Source organism: Equus przewalskii, chromosome 32 (genome assembly GCF_037783145.1).
Source record: "Equus przewalskii isolate Varuska chromosome 32, EquPr2, whole genome shotgun sequence".
Lineage (NCBI taxonomy): Eukaryota > Metazoa > Chordata > Mammalia > Perissodactyla > Equidae > Equus > Equus przewalskii.
In genome coordinates, this window is record NC_091862.1 from 10,330,088 (window position 1) to 10,351,085 (window position 20,998).

The following is a 20,998-nucleotide window of genomic DNA, read 5'->3' on the forward strand; positions in this document are numbered from 1 at the left end:
CCTGCAGAGGGTACCTGGAGGTTCTGTCACTCACATCAGAAAGTACAGAAGAAAATGGAACCAGGGCACCTCCCGCGTGACAGAGGAGGCTGGCACTGCTCCGAGCTCCCCAGGGACTGACAAAGCCTGAGGCTTCAGGCAGCATCTTCTGTATCCTCACAGCACGTCCAGATGTGGCAGTGCAGGTGCAGAGAGGGTCTTCCTGCCCAGACAGGGCAGCAGTCTGAAGTCCAGGTGGCCTCCAGAGGTCACCCCTCGGCCTCCAGGCTAAGCTCCCTCCTAGCTAGTCAAGGTTAGACGGACTCTTGTAGAGCCGGTTTGCAAACGCTTGCAATGCTCCATCTCAGTGTTTGGCAAACTTAATTTGGTCCACAGAGTGCCATTAAATTACTTTCAAGTAAATTCCTTTTTATTACATGTTTAGGTTGTGCTAAAAATACTCAATTCCAGTGAAAGCCGCTGGCTATTCTGACCATGGACCAGAGCCCACCAACGGACAGACTTCCCTGAAAGGGTCCACCCTGGTCAGGGAAATGTGGAGGGGGCTCCCTCGGGGCTTTGGAGCATAACACAGTAAGTACGTTGACCTCACAAGCACATGTTTTGCTTTCCAGCTCCTTCGGTTACTCTCACTTGATGATCTGAAGGATCTTAAGATGGGAGACCACAGAGGTGGCTCCTCAGCCCCAGATGTTGGTTGCTTAAAAATACTTTATAGCTTTGAAGGTTGCCTGGGTGAAGAAATAACCCAAAATACTCAGTTTCAAATGTGCAGGAGCATTCGATGGCAACAGGGAGAGAGAAGTAGAGAGAGACAGACAGACACAGACAAACAGGGACGAAGTCAGCAGAGAGAATATCTTCACTTCTAGCATTGCAGACCATCCGAATCCTGCGGTTTGCAGAAAAACAAGGTGGTGGGCTGGCCCTGTGGCCGAGTGGTTAAGTTCACGCGCTCCACTTCTGCAGCCCAGGGTTTTGCCAGTTCGAGTCCTGGGCGCGGACATGGCACCACTCAGCAGGCCATGCTGAGGCGGCATCCCACATGCCACAACTAGAAGGACCCACAACTAAAAATACACAACTATGTATGGGAGGGGGCTTTGGGGAGAAAAAGGAAAAATAAAGAAAATCTTTAAAAAAAAAGAAAAACAAGGTGGCTTCTATCACTCTGGGAAGATGGATCTCATTCTCTTTAGTTATCTGGGGGTGCTAAGGCGCCATTTCTCTGGTTACTCATGGTAACAACATTAACGGGGAGCCCTTCCTGAGTCAGTTCCGTCCTGGGGGCTTGCTGGGCACCATCTCAGTTCATCCTTTAAAGAAACCTGTGAGGTAGGACAGCATCACTCCATTTTACAGATGTGGAAACAGGCAGGGGTGGTCAGGCGACCTGCCCACCGTTATCCAACGACAGGACCAGGATCCAGGCCTGGGTCTGTGTGTCCTCAGAGCCCTGTCCCCAACCACTAGGCTCTAACTGGTTCTATATTTGCACCAGAGTTTCCTCCCCGGGAAAGCATTTCCTCAGTCTGCCACTGAAGATACTGAGCCCCAGCTTTGCTCTCGTTTCAAACTTATTTAACAAAGAAAAATACTCTATGGAGCCGCCTGGGAAACTGCATTTTTCCTCTCTGCTCTCCCAGGGCAAAGTGACATTTATTTGTGTTCCTAGGAAGTACTGACCCAAACCCATTCATTCCCAGGGTGGGGAAGCCACATATGCTAACCCCGGCTTTCGGCACATCATTGCATTTTTTTTTCCCCCTCGCTGCAAAAGGGAGAATTCTTCCAATAAAAACTTTCTCTCTAAAAATAAAATAGTGGCAAACTCTGCAATTACATTTCTCAGTTGGAGACATCTGCTTTCTACTCTATTTTCTGGAATGCAGAAGGTCCAATTCACTGGTCTGCTAATGGGTCACACCAAAGGCCCAAATGGAGCGTAATGAAGTGGAAAAGCAGAGCAATGGACGTTTGCATCACGGTGTGGTTGTTCCAGGAGTGCTGGGAGTAGCTTTATTTTCAATCAACCATATGCTACGTGTCTCACCTGTCCTCCAGGGAGGGGGGCTCTGATCAGGGTTCGAAAGCTCCAGCCCTAGGACCATCAAACGATGCTTAGAGGCAGCTGCTGGCCATGTGCTCTTGGCCCAGTTTTTCTCCTCTTGAGCCACCCCCAATCTTTCCCCTTCCTCTCCTTTCCCTCCGCTGTTCTGCGCCTGCCTCCCAATTACAGGACACCACGGTGCTTGCTTGTGGGCTACTGGATTGCCCCTGTGACTTATGTATCAGAAAGGTTGCAGAAGGGCCCCTGGATGCTACAAACTGAGGGCTCTTATTTTCTCAGCTGGCAGTTTCTCTAAGAAACGCTACTACCTGAAACAGTTACACGAGAGGAGAAGCACACCATTAACTGGGGTTGACACAGAATTTCAGTAAGGGGATTTTAGATCTAATTCATCAGGGTTCTTTCAAGAACACATAAACCTATGGGCCATCGAGGGAACCAATGAGAGAATTACATGAACTTTTAGAGCGCTTTACAATAGTCCAAAGGGAACTTTAAAACACTATGAGGTGGGGAGGAAAGTTTTATGATGATTAGGAATCAGCCTAGAGATAAGAAACAGAGGACTGAGACCCATTGAAAAATGAATGAATAGAAACAGCCTGGTGTCTGCTAATGGGTAAACATTTTTATAAATGACAAAGGGAAGGAGGTGCCCAGTAGACTCTTCAGGTTTGTAGATAACAGCTTCCTACCTATAAATGCCAAGTGGAATAAGTCATTAGGCCTCCAAGAGAAGGCATGCAAAAGAACAAAAGATTTTATGGGAAAGCGTGTAAGTTACATACTATTCCATCATATAATATTCCACCACGTTATATCAAAGTTACAACCCAAGCAAGGGTCCTGAGAATCCTTACAGATTGTTCCCCTGAAGATATGTAAGCAACTGCGCTGCTTTGGTTTAAAAGTGTCCTTAAGATGGGCATGGGATAGCCACTGGGGCCAGGGTGACCAGGAAGGGTGTCAGAAATCAAACAAAGGCTGTCGTGTGTCCTTGTGGAAATCCTCGTTGGCCACACAGACAGGACCAGGGGTAGTGCTGGTCATCACACCTGCAGAGGGCTACAGCAGATGAGGAAATTGTCCAGAGAAAGCCAATCAAGAATACGAAGGGGGCAGAAGTAATAACAGTAATAGCAGCCAACAATTACAGATCATTCGCCATAAGCCGGGAACCATTCTGAGTGCTCTGAGTGTTGATGCATTTAATCTCTCACCCATCCCATTAGGGAGATACTGTTAAAGATCCCAGTGCAGGGATGAGAAAACTGAGGCATAGAGAGCTTGAGTAGCCTCTCTAAGTCACAAGGCTAGTATCTGCTCCCAGGCCACGTGGGCCAGACTCCAGGCTCTTAAGCATAGGCCACTTCCTGCATGGGAAAGACTAAACAAAATTCCACGCTGTTCCACTGCAGAGGCAAAGGCGAAAAGTAATTTCTCTAAGTTAATAAAACCAAGACAAGATCCGATAGGGAAAACATGGACTTGCTACCAAATTGTAGATTACTAAACTTAGGACAAAGTAAATTTCAGACAAGTAAAAGGAAAACTGGTTTGCACAACAGGAAGGACGTTATAATATCTTATTTTTCTCTAGAAGAATTGAGACCTCAAATTCTAATAGACTCAGAAAGTGTTGGCGATCGATAATGTGTTGCTAAGGGAAACCAAATTTGTTCTGAAGCGTTCTATCCTTTCAGATATGAGCTAACAGAGGATTTGCGTGCCTATTCGCCCAGGAGGATCCTTGGTCATTTCTAGTAGAGGGAGAATATGGTACTCTGGAAGAAACGTGGGTCTTCCCCAGGCGGGCAACACCTGCATCCTTTTCTTGCTAGCTTCCTGTAACTTGGGTCTTCCGCCATCTCCTTGCCAGCCTCATCTCTAAGAGGCGTCAGCCCAGGAAAGAAGATGGGCTGTGAGTGCGGGGAGCAGCTCTCAGTCTGAAGTGACAGGAAGCGTTTGCCAAATCATCCCAAGGGGCTAGGACCACATCATGGTGGAAACCCTGTGCTGGGTCACTGGTGGCTGAACCGTAGGGTCAAGTCTTAGAATTGAGGAGCTCTGCGCTCCACGCTCCCTCCGCCTGTTTCCCTAGTCTGTCGTGGAGGGAGCAAGCAGACAGAGAGGGGAGGTCTTGGTGGTCTCTGGGAGGAGTGACAATCCTAACCGTAGGCCCGGAAGTCCGCTGGCGTCTGCCTTTCCGCTTCTCCAGCAACCCACAGCAAACGCCCCTGAGGAGTTGGGAGAAGTTCACAGAGCACCTGCGGCCAACACGTCGGGCAAAGGAGGGACGTGCGGGTGACATGGTTTTATTTCAAGTGCCTGCTGATCTGGGAGCTCCAGGGAACAAAGAACCTCTACTCTGGTGGGATGCTCGGTGGGAGAAGGCCGAGGGCACTGTCCTGGTAGAGCGGGTGTTGTAGGATGTAAAAATAAAAAACAAACGAAGGGGTTTGCTAATTCTAGACTCGGCAAACGGGATTAGGAGCAAATACGTCGAAATATTAACTATTGTTGAGTTGTTTTCGAAACATCAAAGAGACACACGTGCCGACCCTCTTTAGCACAAGGTGTATTCAAAGGAAGTCAGCTCCTCCATCAGCGGCAGATAGCTTAGCACAAGCGTCAGAGGTGGAACAGAGGCAATTTCCGCTGCTACTCACCTACGCAGTTATCACAAAGGCTACAATGGGAGGCACGCGGGGGCCGGAAAATCTTGCAGGTGAAACAATATTTAAGTTTCACAGTCTGGCCATTGATGATGACTTCTTTGGTTCTGGGAGGTGGGCGGTACCCCCCTGAACTGGTGCCGTTGGCAATATCTGTGGAGAAAAGAAGAAAAAAGAGCACACGCCCTTAACATAGCACTTGACCTCTGCAGGGCCCGCACCTGGGCGGCCTGGGGTCTGTATTTGCAAGGGCACTGCCCACACCTGGCCTCCAGGCACCTGCGCCTTTCTGACACCAGACACAAATATGCTGGGACCCCCAAGACTGGCTGGCTCCCAACCTTCGTGCTCCTGGCTAGGGCTTGGGGCTGCCCTTACTATTTCACACGCTGGGAGTGGCCAAGTGACTGAGCTCTGACCAATGGAGTGGGAGAACATCCCCCCCCCCCACGCCCAGCCGTGGGAACCTCCCCCAGCCCCGCCCATTCTCTCCCGTCCCACCGTGAAGCCACAAACCGGGGGTCTGGATGACAACACACAGGAGGGCCACCCCTGTGACCTCTTCGCTGGGCCGTACTGTGACATGAGTGCCAAATTCCTCCACTGTTAAACTGCTGAAGGTTTGGGTTTCATTTGTTACAGCAGCCAGCGCTGCCTTGATTAATACAGCCCCATATTTACATCAGCCACACTTTCTTTCTCTGCCGGTGTGCTCCAAATCCAGCTCAAGGATCTCCCCACTTTGCCCATTGGCCTTCTCAAAAGTACCAAGTATTGGATGGGGGAAATATAGATTTTTAAATATATATATATATTTTAAATCATGAAACGTATATTTAAAAAATAATTTCCTGTATTTTATTGTTTGACCAGCATCTTTTATTATTTTTTAGAACTGGTTTAAAAAATGTTGAAGAAAATATAAATATGTATATTTTTTAAAGTTTCATTTTGTCTTACAGCCTGGTTCTCATCCCTGAGTTCACGGTAGGATCACCCAGGGAGCTGTTACATCTCCTCTGATGCATGGAGCCTGCCCCAGACCCATTAAATCAGAGTCGCCCTGGGTGATTCTAATGTGCGGCAGGGGTTGAGAACCCTTGCTCTGTGGGGAGATAAAACATCCATTTTATTCTCATCTAGACTCCTCACATGAGGGCCTCACTATTAGGCTAGCCAGAAAGAATTTAGGAGAGCTGGCTGTGCAGTAAGATCAGGAGGCCACAGGGGGATTGAGAATGGCAAGAATATCTGTGAGGGCTTCAGCTGAGATAAACACAGCAGAGCAGACCCTGGTGGCTGGAGGAAATTTTGGGAAACTGCATGATGTTGTCTCAAAATAAAGCCGATAACATTAAAGGGAGCTGTTCATTTTAATTCATACCCACTTAAAAGACACACTGTCAGACAGCGACAGTTGCAGCATAGTTTTGGTAAATTTCCAAAGTGGTAGGAATGAGACCCATTGTCCACTCAGACCCCCAGACAAACTCAACCTGGGCAGGAGTTACTTGGAGAGCTTTCAAAACTACTACTATTTCAGTCCCGCCCTCAGAGATTCTGATTTCACTGGTGGGGTACAGTCTGGCCTCAGGGGTTTTAAAAGCTGCCCAGCCAAAGTTGAGAACCACTGCTCCATGGCCTTGTCGCTCCAAGTGTGGTCCATGCAGCGTCCATGTCATGTGAGAGCTTGGCAGAGAAACAGGTCCTCGGCCCGGCCCTGGAACTACTGAAACGGAATCTGCATTTCCCAAGATCCCCCTGGACTTTGTGCACTTTAAAGTTTGAGGAGCCCGCTCTAGGATGCCTGTTAATACTCCCCATCCACACGGCAGACACGCCTCTTAGTCCACATTCCTCTTTGTTATGGACCCAAACGCACTCACATGTACGATAAAGAGCTAAACTTAGAGAACACAGCTTTGCTCACAAGAAGCGGCCCCTTCACAAATCACACCCAGTCACCCAAGCATTTTCACACGAGAACTTACTGATGTGGATCAGCCAGTGGTGTCTGCAGAGCTGCACTGTCTGCCCTGCCACAGGGCTACTGTCACTCATGGACAGAACCCACAACTCACCCATCATGACTTGAGGGGCCCCTCCCCTCTACCCTAATCTTTCTTTTTTTTGGTGAGGAAGATTGGCCCTGAGCTAACATCTGTTGCCAATCTTCCTCTTTTTTTTTTTCTCCCCAAAGCCCCAGTACATAGTTGTATATCCTGGTTGTAAGTCCTTCTAGTTCTATGTGGGATGCTGCCACAGCATGGCTTGATGAGCACTGTGTAGGTCCATGCCCAGGATCTGAACCAATGATCCTGGGCCAGTGAAGCAGAGCATGTGAACTTAACCACTGTGCCACTGGGCAGGCTCCTACCCCAATCTTCTTTAAGAGGCTGTCGGGGGGCCTGAAATCTGCCCTGAGCCCTTTAGCCTAAGGCTTTGCTATCTGAGAACATCCCAACCCCACAGAGAGAAGGCGGAATGGAGGGCAGGGAAACGGAAAGGAAGGAATAGGCCTTCCGCTTCACCTCTTTGCTGAGGGCACCCTTCTACTTAGAATAAATAAACAGCGTGGGGCCATCCCAAGGACTCTGAGTGGCCTTGCCAAGCAGGGCACCCTTTCTTGGCCTGTGGCCCACCCGTCTGGCACCCCAGGGGGCTGCCCTAGGAAGCGGTGTTAAGTTCAGCAGCATCTGGAGAGGCCCCGGGCTCCCAAAGCATTCACCCTGGGCAGTGGGCGGCATCTCCGCTGATTCTGTAATGAGGAGAAAACAGAGACAACGCGGCTGCAGACTTCCCTAAGCAACAGGGTAAAAATAACTGGCTTTGAACACATCAAAGATAAGGTCACGTCTCTACCGGTGCCAACCGGGTACCATTGAGACCTAAATTAATTATGACCCGGTGCCTCACTAGCCTTATGTCCGCTGTGAAATCAACTGTATCTGTTTAGCTCTGGCAAATATGGCTAGAAAAACTAGAAAGTCAGATATAGGTTTAAAAAGAACAACCATCCAACCAATAATATTTGTGTTAATTTAATTAGAAAAGTGTGAAGACTGATTTGTCAAGGGAAATATTTTAAAATGCAGGATGAAAAACTTATCTGGGTGGTAATGGCTTGACAAAGTGAGTATTTGCTAGCCCTCCAGACAAACTCTAGCCATCTCGTAGCTCCAAGGTACATTTTCGAAAGGCTGATCCTTTGATACAAAGCGAGCTGAAGGCTAGAATTCCACAGACATGGTAAACGGAGGGTTAAGAATTAAACTCAACCCAAAAACTTTTAAACGAAATATTTGGAGAGCTCTTTATGTAAAGGAAGTTGAGGAATTAGAAGACCTGGATTCAGAGCTCAGAGACAGAAGGACCACAGAACTGAAAAAAGAAAAAAAAGTCAACCGTTATTGATGAATTATTCACTATATGCAAAATACTGTGCCAGAGGCCGTGGGGGATCCACAAATGAGGAGAGATGTCGCCTGGGGAGGGGTCCTACTGGGCTGTTAGTGAGTCTCCTGGCCACAGTGTGGCCACCCCATTCCGGTCTGCTCTCCTCATGAATCTCCCGACCCAGCTTTCTAAGTGCAGACCTGACAAAGGCACGCGGGCCTCTTGTGAGGCGCCTGAGGTCTTCGTGCACCTGGCTCTTCTCTTTTGCAGCCCAGTCTTGCACAGAGCCCGGGCTCAGTGCACAGTGGTCTCCTTGCATCTCCTGAACAGGAAATGCTGTTTCATCCTTCCAGCCATCAGCTCGTGACGTCTTCTCCACCTGGGTCCCCCTATCCCACTGTCTGCGTAGATGATCCTCATCCTTTAAGGTCCAATTCAAGCTTCTCTTATTTCCTCCTTTGGGCTTTCATCGTGCTTACACTCGTTGATTCATCCAGTCAATAGATGTGTTTCGTGCTATTCGGTGCCAGCCCTGTGCTGGGAGCTGGGGATGCAGCAGGCACTAAACAGACTTGTTCTCTGCTGGTGGTATTCGCAGGCTGGAGGGAAGACTGGGGACCTCTGTTGGTGCATCTAATACAAGGATTTATTTCCATATCTTCCCCAGCTGATGCTCCAGGGCAGAGACCAGGCCTTACCCACTTTCATGTTCCCAGGGTCCAGCAGGGGGGTCTTAGCACACAGTAGGTCCTCAAGAACTGCCTGCTGAATGGAAGGCCAATTGTCCTGGCAGGTAGGGAGGAATGATGCTGGGCGCACAGGACCAGTGTCCCCACCCCTCCAGGCCTACCTGTCAGAGTCACACTGCCCAGCGACTCCTCCCTCTCCGGGAATGCCTCTCCCAAGCTCTTTGTGAGGCTGTCACTCCTCTTAAATGTGTCCATAGCGGCTGCTGGTCCAGAGACCGTCTCGCACAGCTGGTCAGCACCACCTGGGAGAGCCAGGTAAGATGGGTGGCTGTCTAGCTCAGGGCACCCCGAAGTTGCTGTTTCTTTCACATATGAATTCAACAGCCGCCCCAGACCAGTGGCTTTCAGGCCTGCCTGCATCCAGGGCGGATGTGAAAATGGGGCCCTGAAACCCAGGGCTTCAAATTCTCATCTGAGGACAAAAGAAGTTCCTCTTCGACCTTCAGGCTGATGCCAATAGACGTCCTGGGGGTGAGGAGCACCTGTGGCCCGAGTCTCAGGGCACAGAAGGAGGGCTCCTGTTCTAATCTTCAGTCACTTGTGTTCTTGGTTCTGGTTTTTGTCATTGGCAACACTTGTGCGGCTGTTACTTAGGGCCGCTCTCTGTGGTTTAAACACAGCTGTTGAAAAGGCGTAACTGAAGTCTGCAGTAGCTCATGGTTAAAGAGCACTAGAATCTGGGGGGGACACCTCTAACAGCTCTGCAAGTTCACAGGAGTCAGTATTTCTCAAGCTCAAGGATACTTTTATACACGAGGGTTTTGAAAGAAAACCTAAAAGCTTAGAATGGTCTTTTCCTTCATAAAGCACATGTCGCCCCCCCGCAAATGGTTGGGAGCTGTCAGCACAGAGGAAATAGTAACAGAATCTCCATCTAGAATTAACCTCATCATCAGCCTATGGGCAAAGAATTAGGGGAACTGAGGACAGGACGGGGGCTGTCCAGTGTGAGCTCAGGGACCCAAAACTGCCTGTTGACTAAGGTTTTCACTCAAAGAGAAGTCCTAGGCTTGCTAGTGATCTTAAGTAAGTTATATATATACTTATTATATACTTATTTCAAGTATATATATGTTAATACATAGTTATTTCAAAGCCACTCTCCAAAAGTTATCTTCTCTTCTTTCTTTTTTTTGCAGGGGAAGATTCGCCCTATGGCAACATCTGTTGCCAATGTTCCTCCTTTGTTCTTCCTCTCCCTCTCCCCTCCGCCTGTCCCAAAACCCCAGTACGTAGTTGTGTATCGCTGTAAATCCTTCTGGTTCTTCTATGTGAGCCGCCACCACAGCATGGCTACTGACAGACAATGGTGTGGTTCTGTGACTGGGAACCAAATCTGGGCCGCCAAAATGGAGTACAGTGAACTTTACTAGGCCATCAGGGCTGGCCCTCTCATCTTCTTTTCTTGGAGGAATAACAGAGCGCCCACATCCTGAGGGACCCGTTTGTCTGCCATCTTATTTATTCCTGCCCCAAAGGCAGGGACAAAATTATTGAAATTTAAAATGGTTGAACTTCACCATATAGAGTAACTGGACTCTGCTTTTTTAAAATGCAAAGGAAAAAAAATCCCAGTTTACAAAAGATGTGGATTAAGATTCTTTTCCTTTACCCAAAGAATTCAGAACAGTGGCCATTCCCCCATGCACTGACATTTCATAGGCCATTCACCAGCTGCCAGGGCGTCCACCAGAGCAGGAGGAACCTGGACTAACAGGCGTTCAGCTGGAAAGAAGATAAAGCATCTCTGTATTAGGATATGAGAAACAAGGAAACTGTGATTCGCTTTATACTCAAGTCTTCATGACCATATCTCCTGCATGTGCTGTTGGAGCTAACAAATCTGAAACTTCCAGAAGGCTCATTTCATGGGTGCTCCACAGCATCCAGGACAAAATGACCCAACCTCAGGATGTTGCTTTATCGTGAAGGGAGATGGTTAAGAGCCACTTAACATGGACTCTTGGCCTACAGTCTGTAAACTTCCAAGCCCCTAGGAAAATATGAACAATGATTAGAACTTAGACAGGTCAATCATTATTTCAAGTGTTAGAGGAAAAAAGGAGAGCAAATTCTGGTCTGTCTACAGACATTGGTTGGGTTTCCACTCAACAGAGTAAAAATGTGACTCCTCCCTCACTAATAGATTGGACGGCAGTAGTTTTTTTTTTTTTGAGGAAGATTAGCCCTGAGCTAACATCTGCCACCAATCCTCCTCTTTTTGCTGAGGAAGACTGGCCCTGAGCTAACATCCATGCCCATCTTCCTCTACTTTATATGTGGGACGCCTGCCACAGCATGGCTTGACAAGTGGTGCCGTGTCCTCACCTGGGATCTGAACCGGCAAACCCCGGGCTGCTGAAACGGAACACGTGAACTGAACCGCTGTGCTACTGGGCTGGCCCCTGGATGGTGGTAGTTTCACCTCTACAAGCACTTATATACAAATGTGCACATGAGGGCTCATGGAGGGGTGAGGGCCCCAGTCCTCTTTCTCCCGTTAAAAGCTTCGTTATGTCAGTTTGTCTTAAATAGTTGTCTTCAAGGCATGAAACTGATGCCTGAGGTGAGGCTCATGCAGGCAGAGTTTCAAACCTGAGCCACATGGCGGGCAGACAAGGGGGTCTCCTCTGCTTAGTGGCACCCACTCAAGGAGGAGCAGAGAGTGTCTGCAAAGCCAGGAGCAAGAAAACAAGAAAAGACGATACCGGGAAGCTACGACAATGGCGCCCCAATGGCGGCCCCATGTCGGCTGGAATGAGTCCTACAAGGAGTGGAAGACATGACATTCAGGGCCCAGCTGGTCTTTTCCAGATCATTCCCTCACTCAATGTCTATGAGCGTTGGCGGGACTCCAGTGGGCAACACAGGCCTAGCCTCTGCCTTCGAGGAGTTTATAGTCTAGTGGAGACAGACACTAATTAATCACACAGATAAAGGTATCATTACGCGTTGTGTTATTTTGGGTCAGAGAAGCAGGGGCGTCTGCCTGGTGGGGGCCTCTTTCCAGAAGCGGTAGCATTTGAACAGAATCTGAGGGATGATTCAGTAGGGCTTCCCCAGGCAATGTGTGTGCGGGCGTTCCCGTGTGCATGCATGCATGTATGCTGGGAGCTGGGAGCAAGGCCTTTCAGGCAGAGGGAGCAACTTGTGCACTGGCCCCAGGATAGGAGGCAGACGGCATATCCAAGAACTGAAGGGAGGCCAGTGTGATGGGGCTACAGAGTGAGCAGGAGACGGGGAGGGAAAAGCAAGGCAGGGGCTAGATGGCACGGAACTTTGCAGTCACTTCTGGGATGTTGGCTTCCATTGCAAGGGCAAAGAGAAGCTGTGGTTGTTAATTTTATGTCAACTTGGCTAAGCTCCGCACTCAGTTGTTTGGTCAGACACCAGTCTAGATGTTGCCACGAGGCCATTTTCAGATGTGAGTAACATTTAAATATGTAGACTTTGGGTCAAGCAGATTACCCTCCAAAATGTGGGTGGGCCTCATCCAATCAGTTGAAGGCCTTAAGAATAAAGACGGAAGTTCCCTGAAGTAGGAGGAATTCTCTTCAAGACTGCAGCATACAAACCTTGCCTGACTTTCCAGCCTGCTGCCCTGTGTAATGTGGACTCAGGGCTGTGGCATCAACTCTTGCCTGACTTTCCAGCCTGCTGGCCTGCCCTACAAATTCCAGACTTGCCAGCCCCACAGTGGCAGGAGCCAATTTCTTAAAATAAATCTACCTATCTCCTGTTGGTTGTTTCTTTGGACTAATACAGAAGCCAAGAAGGGTTCTATGCTGGGTAGTGATATGATCAGATAGGAATTAGACAATATCACGTTGGCTGAAGTCTCAAAGAGGGACTGGGGTGGGGGAGGCAAGAATGGACTTCGGGCCAGTCAGGAGGGGTTTGGACTGCCAGCTAGAGATGATGTTAGCCTGAAATAGGGGGGTGGCCTTGGCAATGGAGAGAAGTAGATACCGGAAACATTCCAGAAACATTAAAATGGTAGCATCAATTATTCATAGATGAGACACAGGCGGGGGACCAGGATGAGAGTCGGGCTCTGGCTGGAGCATTGGAGCATGATGGCAGCATCCCCCGAGGCCGGGAGCACTGGGGGAGGAGCTCATCTGCTGGAATTGAGTGTGAATAAATATCACGTGGGCAGGTGCATATATAGAACGAGACCTCAGAGGAAGGGCCCAGGATGGAGATAAATGTCCACTTGGGAATGACATGGAGAGAGAGGGTGACGTCTCAAGGCATCAGAAGGTGAGGAGGCCAAGGGCTGAGCCTTGAGACACTTCTCCGTTTAAAAGCAAGGAGTGCCGGAGAAGTGAAGGAGGGCATGGTGTGGCTGAGCCTGTGTCAAGCACATTTGGGAAACCCGAATCCTGGGTTCCCTCTGGGAGACTGCCTTGAGCATCAGCACACCAAAGGTTCTAGGAATAAAGCAGCGAAGAAAACCCAGTATTTCCCCAGTGCACCCGAGCGTGGCTCTCAGAGCATCGTAGGATTTACTCCAAGCCTGTGGGACAGGCCAGCCTGGGAAATGTTGATGTCAGAGGGGGAAGCTGGCGGGGAAATCTAGGTTTCCTCAGGACAAAGGGAGTGATGGCTTTGATGAAGTTGTGGACGCCAGGGTGGAGCAGGAAGGAACTGCATTCTCTCTGGGCTCAGCGGAGAGAGCTGGAAACAAAGCTTAGCCAGGACTGGCGGCTGGAGAGAAGGATTGACGCATCATGCCCAGAGGCCTGGACCACGGGCACAGGGATGGGAAGAGGATGGAGCTGGGGGAGACCCGAGGCTTGCCCTCAAACGGGCAGAATAATCTAAGGATGCGTAGACCTGCAGAGAGATCCTTCATGCAGGGATGAAGGGGGCGGGGGGAGGAGCCTGCTACAAGGTCCTGGGGTGTGGATCTAGAAGAGGACCAGGGGCATAGCCCAGATAAAGAGATTAGCCTACTGCCCTGGCTGGAGGCACGGGTGGTGGGGTTGCAAACATTTTCCCACTGAGGCTCCAACACACTCCGGCCGTCCTGCCTTCATGAGCAAAGCAGAGCACACAAGGCCTGCCATGGGGACCATGGTGGCCTGTGAGATCCTCAGAAAGAGGAACTGAACGGGACAGGCAGGCATGCTCTCTGGCTCTGAGAGGGAGTGACACTAAGAGGTGACAAGTGCTGATGGTGCCTGACTTGCAGATGTGCCCCCAAGCCCCTCACCAGCATAGTGAGAGGGTGTAAGTGGAGGGACCGATGAAAGGACAGTGGGGACTGTGACAGGCAAAGACAGGGGAAAAAGTGGGTGCTAATGACAAACTCATGTTCCACAAAGTGGCTCAGGCTTGACCTTGACTCTCCCTGAACATGAAGCTGGCTTTGAATTGTAGGAGATCATTTAGTTTAGAAACCACAAAGGATTTGGGCTCATTCAGAACTCGGTCATTAAACGGCTCGTGGGCTGGATCTCCTTTCGGAGAGAACTTTGTCAAGAAAAAAATATTTGTCAGATGAGAACTTCAATAGGCACTTTCTAAGCCCAGGAGACCCTGACTGCTTAGGGCTTTAACAAGGAGTTGAGAAAGACACAATGAGAAGATTTGTAGAGAATTGGGCAAAGCCAGCTCTTTCTGCCTTCGGAGTAGAAAACAGGAAAAGGGAGCCTCAAAGAATGAGCTTCATGTGCTACTTTGCTGGTTTCATTCATTCATTCAAATATTTCCTGTGTACCTACATATGGCAAACATCCTTCTAGGTGCTGTGGATACAGTGGTACATACGATAAGTCCTCTGTTCAGTTGAGGCTTATACTCTAGGCAGGGCCGACAAACCCGGAATACAGACTTTTAATAATTTAAGTGTGCAAACAAATCACATTTAATAACAGACCTTAAACTTGGCTCAAGATCACCTAGGGTAGTGATTTTCAACCATGGGTATTTTGCCCCCAGAGGAAATTTGACTACAGACAAAAATATCTGGAGACATTAGTGGCTGTCACAAGTCGGAGGGAACGCTACTGGCCTATGGTGGGTAGAGCCCAGGGATGCTGCTGAAACATCCTTCAATGCACAGGACAGACCCCACAGCAAAGAATTATCCAGCCCAAAATAGCAATGGTGCTGAGGGTGAGAAAGTCCGACCCAGAGCCTTGCTACTCAAAGTGTGGTCCGTGGACCAGCAGTATCAGCATCACGGGAAGCTTGTTAGAAATGAACATCATCCTGGGCGATTCAGAGGCACACGAAAGTTTGAGAAGCACTACCGTAGATGCAAATGCTTGTTAGCAAGCAGGACAAGAGCCTGGTGAAGTCCCCACTCTCATCCTTTTAGGTACCCTGACAAGCACACACGTGAAAGTTTGCTTACCAGAAAGGCTTCAGTCATATAGAGATTCCTCTCTCCTGGAGATTCTTATCTTTGGTAGAGGCTAAGGATCTGTATTTTTGGAAAACTCCCTGTACATCTGATGCAGACAGGCTTGGGATTCATGGCAAACACTGCATGTAGTAGCTAAACCCTCAGCCTGAGTTTCTGTTATCACTAGCTGGAGAATCTAAGCAGTTGGCTAAGAATGGAGCTGTTCCAGAGAAAGATGGGTACCATTTATAAGATGCTCACATTACTCAAAGAGCTGCTATTATCTAGTCAATTATGGAAAGTCTGCCTAATGAAATGGCCAGGCTAGGTTTTCAAACTGTTCATTTTTATTGTTTTTACAGCAGTGTAACTTTTTGTTCAAAGAAAATCTTACACAGAACCTCAATTCCAAAAGAGACGAGAGGGAGTGACTCTGGCTTACAAGAACGGGCACTGCTCTGGTTGCAGTGGACGCAGTTTGAAAACATCACGGAGGCAACAGCTATGGCCTGGAGTGGAAGCCAATTTTAGGTAAGAAAGGCCCTATTAAATTAAACTTCATTAAAAGAGATCTTGTCCACATTTGCAGGCTCCCATAGAGTCAAGGATGTGGCTATGAGCATGAATTTTAACTGTGACTGTGGAGTGGGAAACACCAATTTTCATTCTGTTGCAAAAATAATTTCATGGGTATATACACAAATATTCCTAAAAATAGTTCTGAAAGCATACATTCAAGAAAATAGGAACAGAAAATGGCATTGGTGAGGAGAGTGATTTTTTGATCTGATGGAGAAAATAGGTCTCAGTTTCTCTGCATTTAAACTATGATAATTTGGGTGCCTGTGGTTCAGGGGTATTGTAATTCATGGAAAGACTTTGAACTGTCAGATACTATGGTGTCCACAGCTCTCAAAAGCTCTTTTTTGAGGGCCTGCCTAGATCCCGTAGGGCAATATATAGAGAGAGCACTAATTAATGCAATTAAATACAGAAGAAAAAGAAAGCACTCAGTAGCTATGACCTTTTTAGTTTAACTAACCGAGTTAATCCAAAACATGCATATAGCAAAATGAAAACTAATGACTATCCCTTTTTTTTGCCATACTATTTTTTCCACCTGGATGCCAAAGCCTTGTCCTTCAATGTAAAAGCAATAAAGATGGCTTTGTCCTTGCAAAGTTTTAATTTCCCTCAAATTTTGTCAAGTTCTCTGAGCACACACACAAAACTGCCGTGCTGCATAAATGAAAATCAATTCTTCTATTGAAGGTCAAAGCTAGAAACATTTGCGTGTGTTTCTACTCCATGGGGCACAGTTTCTGCATCATCAGAAACTACTAAATATTGTATAATGACAGAGATCAACTTGGGCTGTTTGCAATATTGTGAGACAAATGGATGAGAACAAAGCTAAAAACTGGGCACTAGAAATCATGATAGGAGAGGGCCTTGCTTTATCATTATCACCAGGAAAATCTGATAGGCTGTTATTGAAGTTTGAGTGGCATTCATATGAAGGCCTTAACAAGGGCCTGGATGCAGGGACCAGCTTATATTTCATTCTGTACTGTAATGTTATCAGATTTTATCTTTAGCGCTGAGGAAAATTAAGAATGCCAGTACAGAACTAGCAGATACTATTTATAAATCACTATACCTTAAAGGAAAAGAAATGCCCATCCCTTATGGCCATATACTCTTTTCTCTTTAATCGACATAGATTGGTTAAAACGAATAAGAATCTGGGCTGGCCCCATGGCCAAGTGGTTAAGTTTGTGTGCTCTGCTTCGGCGGCCCAGGGTTTCACCATTCGGATCCTGGGCGCGGACATGGCACCACTCATCAGGCCATGCTGAGGCGGCATCCCACATAGGACAACCAGAGGCATGCACAACTAGCATATACAACTATGTACTTGGGGGCTTTGGGGAGAAAAAGAAGAAGAAGAAGAAAAAAAGAAGATTAGCAACAGTTGTTAGCTCAGGTGCCAATCTTTAGGAAAAAGAAAAGAAAAGAATCTTCAATAAGGTGACTAATTGTATAAATCAATTAATCAATCAATCTATTTATCTGTACACAAACTTCAAATTTTTTTCTGCTTTATTTCCCCAAACCGTCCCCTACCCCCCCGTACACAGTTGTATATCTTAGTTGCAGGTCCTTCCAGTTGTGGGATATAAATTTTTTTAATATATAATATTAGCACTAACCATTTGGAAATTAAAAAGGGGTAAGTTCTCATTTACAACAGAAAAGAGAATCACAAAACTTTAGGAATAAACCTAACAAATAATGATAGGTAGGTTTCGTATCAAGAAAACTGTAAAACAATATAAAGAATTTAAGGAGGTTTTGAAAAACATGGAGAGACATTCTATATCTTGGAGTGGAAGAGTCTGTATTTTAAATATGTCAATTCTTCCTAGATTACTTTATACATCTATGATAATCAAAATCCCAATATGGTTTTGACAAACCATATTGACAAAGCATTTTGACAAGCTGGAAAAAATGATTCTAAGCTTCATCTGGAAGAACAAATGAGTGAGAATATTTGCAAAAGTAAAATAATGAGGGGAAAGAATTGTCCTCAGGAAAAAAAAATGAAACATTGAAACAAAATAGAACATTCTCAAATAGGCGTAGATTCTGTAAGATGCAGTATTTGATAAATATAGCATTGCAAATCAGTGGAGAAAGTGTTGACTATTCAATAAATGGAATTGGGATAAACAGTTAATCATTTTGGGGGAAAAAATCTAGAGTTGGAGCCATACCTCAAATCTTATACCAAAGATTTAAATGTAAAAAATAAAAACATACAAGAACTAGAAAAATATACATAAACTTATCACATTTGGGGGGTCGGGAAGCCCTTTCTAAACATAAATGACAAGGCAGCATACATAAAGAAAAGATGAGTAGTTCTGACTGTATAAAAATTTTAAACATGTATGTCAAAAAACTCCATAAAATGAAAATGATAAAGTAGAAACATGTTTGTTTCATACATAACAAAGGGTAATATCTTCAAAGAGCTCTTACAAATGATTGGGAAAAAGACAAATATTCCTATAAGAAAATGGGCAAAAGAGATGAACAGGCTCTCACACACAAAGAAAGAAATATGGTCAGCAGTTATATTTAAAAAGTTTGTGATTTGCTCCCCCAATTTCAAACAAGCAAAGTCAAAGATTGATTTTCAGTGATAACATATAGTCTTGGTGAGAGTAGGGAGAATAGGCAAGCACGTGTACTTTTGGTGAGAGTATAAATTAATACAACCTTTGGAGGAACAAGTTTGTTATATATCTCAAAACCTTAACACAGATATCCTTTGGCCCAGCAAAAGCACTTTTTGGCATCTGACCTAAGGAAATTTTCATGAATTTTGATTGCAACACTGTTTTTATTACTAAAAACCGAGAACAGGGGCTGGCCCCATGGCAAAGTGGTTAAGTTCATGCGCTCTGCTTTGGCGGCCAGGGGTTCACTGGTTTCTATCCCGGACACAGACCTACACATCACTCATTGAGCCATGCTGCGGCGGCGTCCCACGTGCAGAGTGGAGGAAGATGGGCACAGATGTTGGCTTAGGGCCAATCTTCCTTAAGCAAGAAAAAAAAAAAAAGAGGAAGATTGGCAACAGATGTTAGCTCAGGGCCAATCTTCTTCACACACACACACACACACACACACACACCCCAAACTGAGAACAACTGAAATATCAACAAGAGGGGATTTGTCAAATGAATTATGACATATGATCACACAATGGACTGCTATACACCTATTATGGATGAGAGTAGAATGGTTCATAGTATATTGAGAGGAAAAAAAATCTGTTTTCAAAATAGTAAGGTACAATGTGAACCCATATTTGTGTAAAAATATATTATGTAGAGAAAAAGTATTAGAAGGATACATCAAAATGTTAATGATGGATATATCTGATTGGTAGGATTAATTAAATTTAATAAATTAAAATTTATTTCAATTTTCTTTTTTATGCTTTTCAAGGTTTCTACAATCAACATAAATTATGTGGTAATGAACAAAAGATGTCACTTTTAAAACAGAGTTTGGAAAGAGGCATAAAACATTTGCAAAAGGGATTGAGATAGTGTTGGCTCCCCACGTTTCGTAAATTTAGACGTCAACGGAACCATTTCTGCTGCTTTGAAAAGTAATTATAAATTCATAAGTTTCATCAATAATTTTAAAAATATGTCCTCTCCACTTCTCCGGAAGTCTGGTTGTGAGTGAGTAAGACGTTTTTTAGATTCCTTTTTCATTCCTAAAACTATGAGAAGGAGGTCATTTGACTCATGGGGGCCACTTGTAGCTCTTGGAATTTTAATCCTCCTCCTGGCCCTCTGGCAGCCACACAGTGCTCTATGGGGCCAAGTCACAAAATTAGCTCACTTAACACAGATTATCTCAGCATAACATTCATCTCTGGGAAAGTGCCTTTCATGCTACTGGGCATTGCATTCTCCATGTGCCAAAAGACCAGCCAGATTTTGCGCCATGAGAAAGCAAGGAGAAAGAGCATTTTCATGGGAGTCAGGAAAACAAGTTGTATTGTCCACTCTCTGCCACCACCGAGTGACTTAACTTCTCTGGGTTTCTCAGATCTGAATAATAGGGGGCTGGAGAGATGACCAGTGAGGTTCCTACCTGTTTTGGGGTGCAGGATTCTCTGCAGGGCTCATGTTCCCCAACTTTCTGACTCCACTGATAATGAGTTGCTTTATGCGCTTCAACGTGCGTGTGACTAAACTTGAATAACTTCCCTATCTCTGCATCAACCCATTTCTTGTATTTTTGCCTTAGTCCCATGAGCAGATGGTAAATATGTGGAAGGCACACAGTAGGTAAGCACTTAATAAATGCTGGTTAACCTAATTCCAGCCCACCATTAACTTCAATTCAACACCTTTCCACTTAGAGTGACCAAAATGAAATTATTCAAACACCTTACTTTGGATTATATCTGTATAAGCACCTGTAAGAGCTCGCCAACACATCTCTAGCATCTCGCCCCTAGGGCCCCACACTGGCCTCAGTGGGCCCACAGCAGCCCTCCAAGGACCAGTCCTATGAGTTCTCATGTGCTGAGTCTGAAAAAAGGCCAAGGCGACAGGAAATCAGATGAGAATGAGTTTTATCTAAACTTGCTCAGAAGACTGGTGGTAGTGACTTCGTCTGCCCTTACTGGTGCCCCTTGGTACTTTAATAAAGGATGATAAGCCCTGTGAAATAAAAATGTGTCAGGGTGGAACAGAATCCAGATGAATTATTTATTAGCAAGCACCTTGTGATCAATAGCAGCAAAGTCTAGATTTTGACAACGTAACAAAACAATTTCATTTTCCTTTGTATTCTTTCCAGCGCTTGCAACGTGACTTGCAATATTAGTCAACAACTAACTAAATGTCTCTTGTATCGGACCAGATGAGAAGAAAATTGAGTTTCCAGTTCTAGAGATTAGCATGAACTGGTCACCGATTTCTACATGTTTTAAAAAAAACACATACGCATTATATAAAAGACAACACTTTCTAAATGCCTATTCTCTCTCCAGCCACATAGACACATTGATACCTCTGAATGTCTTTATGTTTTTATTTTCCCTTCTGGCAAATACAGTGACTCGCTCAGATTCCAAGATTGGTTGGCATGAAGAGTGAATTAGAATCTGAATCTTTATGCTTTTTGCCTCTGATTATCCAAGCAAGGCCCTGGC

At 46.1% G+C, this 20,998-nt stretch overlaps 1 protein-coding gene across 9 annotated transcripts in view; it reads right to left on the bottom strand.

Annotated features, from left to right (window-relative positions):
* The window catches only part of ZDHHC14 (zinc finger DHHC-type palmitoyltransferase 14), a 278,576-nt gene that overhangs the window by 70,114 nt on the left and 187,464 nt on the right, over positions 1-20,998 (bottom strand). For 8 of the 9 annotated variants that reach the window (XM_070603094.1, XM_070603093.1, XM_070603102.1 and 5 more), the window contains one exon: positions 4,741-4,899. The exons of the other annotated variant lie outside the window; for it this stretch is intronic. In XM_070603094.1, coding sequence (XP_070459195.1) covers positions 4,741-4,899 — 159 coding nt within the window. The remainder of the gene's footprint in view (positions 1-4,740; positions 4,900-20,998) is intronic. 9 annotated transcript variants of the gene reach the window in all.